The 4,382-nt window shown below is 39.2% G+C and overlaps 1 protein-coding gene across 1 annotated transcript; it reads left to right on the forward strand.

The window, feature by feature from the left end:
* The first annotated feature begins 1,007 nt into the window (after positions 1-1,007).
* On the forward strand, positions 1,008-3,176 carry LOC129771560 (uncharacterized). Its single transcript, XM_055775314.1, has 2 exons — positions 1,008-1,364; positions 1,439-3,176. The coding sequence occupies exons 1-2, from the start codon at positions 1,150-1,152 to the stop codon at positions 1,740-1,742; spliced, it is 519 nt and encodes a 172-aa protein (XP_055631289.1). The 5' UTR covers positions 1,008-1,149; the 3' UTR covers positions 1,743-3,176.
* Positions 3,177-4,382: the final 1,206 nt, after the last annotated feature.

Raw genomic sequence — 4,382 nt, forward strand, 5'->3', positions numbered from 1 at the left:
ATTTCATTTTTCATTGTACAGTCCCGTATTCTAATTTCTACAGAGTGCAGATGTACTGGATGTGAGAAAATGCGCTTTTGCAAATCGACCAATCAGAACACGGAATTTCCGTTTGGAGATTTTTCGATTCTTTGTTAGTTGGTTTCATATAATATATACGTAATATACGTGATTTTATTTTACGCGATTCTCTTGAAATAACGCAATTTTTTACGCGATTCACTCGAAAATTAAGATTGAGCGATATGGCGCTGCCTAGCGTCGCATCGTTGGGAGGAGAAAGAGAAGAAAATAAATTCTGCGAGATCGTGTGCGAGTGTTATTGTGACAAGCGCGCGCCGGTGATGAAGAAATCTTTTTTTTACGCGGTTCTCTCGAAATAACGTGAATTTTTTACGCGATTTACTCAAAATTACGCGATTTACGCAATTTTTGTTGCGCGCATGCATTTGTCGCGTGAAAAAAGAATTCAGTATAAAAGAATTGTTATCGAGTGCTCAGATCGATTGATGCAAAAATCTCATAAATCCCTCAGGAAATAACTGAGCAATAATTGTAAGTACATGAGCCGACCAATCAGAACTGGGTATTTCTTTTTGGATAGGTGATGAGATTTTTCAATGGTTCGATAGTTAGCTACATGATATGTATTATTTCATTTAATGTAAAACATTGTTATGAGTGCCGAAATTGTTTGATGCAAAAAACTCATCAATCCATCATGAAATGACTGAGCAAGCGTAAGAAATTGGACACTTTCCACGATGCGATCGATTTTCGTTTTTCAATTTGTACCTCCAATATGTTCCCGAATGACGTAATCCTACATTAAAATAATATTCTAGGTACGCTATAGTCTTCACTATTTAGGAGTTTGATTTAGGATACCCTCCCCTATAAATTGACTGTAGCAATCTTTTTTGACATAATTCAATTGTTACGTCAAATCTCTAGTTGTAATTCGTTAGAGCAAACTCGACTTTCGTTATACTGGCATGATCAGTTAATAGCCATTACATTACTCGTGTTTCCTTTCCCTATCAGTACTTCTACAAATACGCCGACCTGCGCCCTTGGGACCCGCGGAACGATCTGCGCCAGTACGAAACCAACTATCGGATTCAAACTAAGACCCGCCATCAGGCACCGATGGTGAGAACGGCCTCGGTCGTTAGTACCGAGCCGCTGAGCATTCTGCAGGCAGAATCCCGTGGCTCGCTGCGCAAAGGCTGTCTGGTAACCGCCGGGGCAGTGCTGAAGGCTCGCAAAATCTCATCCAATACGTCCACACCGGATCTGAACGATCCCAACTCGGACTCTAGTCATTCGAATGGTCACATCACGACGGGCATCTCCAACGCCAGGTAAGTTATTTTTCGTGAAAATACACTCACACCGTGTTTCTCACGTGTGCATATTTTTTCTTCGTACCTCGTAGGGTTATGCTCTCGCTGGACGACATCAACAAAAAGCTGGAGGAACACTCGAAGAAGCTTTCGAAGCTACAGCTGGATATGGATAAAATCCATTGGGCACCGAGGATGAATACCGGTCGGGATGGTGGCCTTCTAGGGTTCTCGGGCATGAGGGCGATTGTATTTGCGGTGCTGGGACTATTACTGCAGGTGGTAATCGCTTGGTTTTTCACGAAACGAAGCCTCGCTAGTGTTGCATCGCCTCCGACCGGTGGCGCACCGCCAGATAATGGTGACGCAAGCCAGGGTGGTAGTTCAGTAGGTTAAGTGATTATTTTACTTTCTTTAATGACAGTTTATTTTATGGAAACAATCAATAAACAAAACCCATTCTCACAAAGTGAAATGGAAACAGCTGATGGGTTGACACGGCAAGGGGGGCAAATAATTGTTTCGCGGAAAGGAAAATAGCTATCCAAGAAAGGTTGATAACTAATTGGGGTATTATGTGGAATTCTTTGCAAATAATATTATTCAGAAACAATTAAAAGCCACCAGGAGAAAATAATTCAGAGAACACAACGTAGATGGGATTCTGCATCACAATATTAATCATCACCTATTTAGAATATTTGTTTCATCCTCAGCAATATAAGCAAATACTAATGGAAGGTAATTTTAAGTTGTAATTTCATTATTGAGTTAATTCCTGTTGCCTTCAATCAGAGTATGTAGTGTTTCATGTTTTCAACCATACAAAATTTATCGAGATTCCTATAAACACTAATCGCCAATTACAGTAGCGAGGAAAATAATCACTCGAGGACACGAACCCTTGTTCAACGCCATAATGTCAACCTGCAAATTGAGCTTTTCCGCCCTCTTCACACCCACACATACACATGCACATGCAAACCCAGAGCTTTTGGCCCTAAAGTTCAGATTGTAAGAACGTTCTATATCAGAGAAAAGCCTTTTCCACCCCTCACGGTGGGATGGTGGAGAGCGACATACATAATCTACTTACATTCCGTTAGGTTGCAAATGTGAAACTTTTTCTAGACTTTAGATGAATCTGTCCAAACAAGATGCACGAAGATTGAGCGGTAAATTTTATTGGATCTTGTGGTCAAAAATAGTAGAAGGTTTTTGCTCCTAACGTTGTTAGCTATCTCGGATAATCGATTCATACACCAATAAAAGGAATATATCCTAATGAACTTCGTATTCTATAAGGTAAGGTTGTAGTCAAGGGGATTATCTTACAAATTTATCATACACTATGCCAATCACTTACTCTAGCTCGATAATTTACCGGTACTTTTTTTCTTTTCTATTATCTATGCTGCAAACAAAAGCTAACAAGTTTACCTTTAACATCATGCATAAGATTTTGACGCCCGGCATAGAATGTATTTTTTCCTATGTCACTTATAAACCTTCAGCCTCACAATTTGTCCCGTCGTTCAGGCAATGTAATTTATACAAACCAAACTACCCAAGATTTAGTAACAACTTTATAGCTCACCTTCCATTTTTTATCGGATGGAAATTGACAAGGCCACATAATACGGAGATAACAATCAAAAAGCACTGTTTTTCACAATTAAACTTTGTCGATACCTATAGGAGAAAATTCTGCGAAGGAAAAATAAACAAAAGCAAAATATAATATATCATATGAATATGCATTACATTGTTACATTGAAACAAGAGGCAAAAACAATAATAAACTGGTTACATTAGTTCTGTTCACTATTGGACGAGTGTTTGGAATAATTGGATGACATCCTTTGAATCCGTACAGTTGGTTCGTGTGCGGTTTGCAAAAGCTCAATCGGTGGAAATTCTGTTGATAATCGATTGACAATCATGAGCCACAGCCTCCACAGCCCCCCATTTAGTTAGCCACGATGACAACGAAAAGAATGTTACGCACAGCCAGAGCTTGAATACGACCGCTACCCAAAATATGACACAGATCGGTAATTGATAAGCACCCATCCGCGATCCAACGAAAACGGTTTAAGACTTATCGAATTTGTTACCTTCGAGAACACGGCCGTACGCAGCATCTTCTCCCAGCATGCACGTAAGCTATAATTTATATTATAATAGGCCGATTTCCTTAGTTAAAAAGTTTTACCATGACGAAGTGGCAGCGTATTCGTGAATTGTCTCACGCACAAATGACGCATAAAGACATTTCAATCGCCGAGGGAATGCCCCGGAGGACCGTGATTTCAAGAGTTATCGCTACCACCTTCAAGGAAGATTCGGGTAAATCCAGTGCGTTCAATGAGAAAAAGTTGATGGGTTGAGCCTAGGGGTACGGACGGGATTTAAATTCAGTTTTTTTTCATTGATCAAAATCTGTATTTTTTCCAAGAATACACCAAATGGAAGTCCTAAAAACTGTTTTCTGTATGAACTTGTACCCTTTTAAAAAAATTACACAAAAAAAACATTAAAGCCATTACTACCATTTTATCTGTTTATTCAATTATGCAGAAGAAGACAAGGAGTCGTAATTTATCATATTTAAACACAAGTCTAAATAGTTATGATCTACATAAACATAAGCCCAAGTCAAAATAAAAAAATCGAGGGCTTGTATCCGAGACACGACCGCCTAGGACGTAGGACTACAAAATCTTTTTTTTTAATTTGTTGGTTTATCATTTCTCTTTAGTAAAAAGTTTCGGGGACCCTTAAAAGGTTTAATGGCTTGCGTGGTTTTGTAGAAACATTCCGAGAAGCAACGATTATTTCTTGCCTTCGCGAGAATAATACACTAATTGGTCATATATCGCAATTTGTTTCTTTATATCAATGCATTGCACAGAGTATTTAACGAGAGGCATCTTCCGTGCATCGCCGTTCAACAAGCATCAAACACGCGTCTAACCGATGCACACAGCTGCAGCGATAAAAAAGAAACATCGCGAGAATTACCGTTTATGAAAA

This window comes from Toxorhynchites rutilus, chromosome 1 (genome assembly GCF_029784135.1).
Source record: "Toxorhynchites rutilus septentrionalis strain SRP chromosome 1, ASM2978413v1, whole genome shotgun sequence".
NCBI lineage: Eukaryota > Metazoa > Arthropoda > Insecta > Diptera > Culicidae > Toxorhynchites > Toxorhynchites rutilus.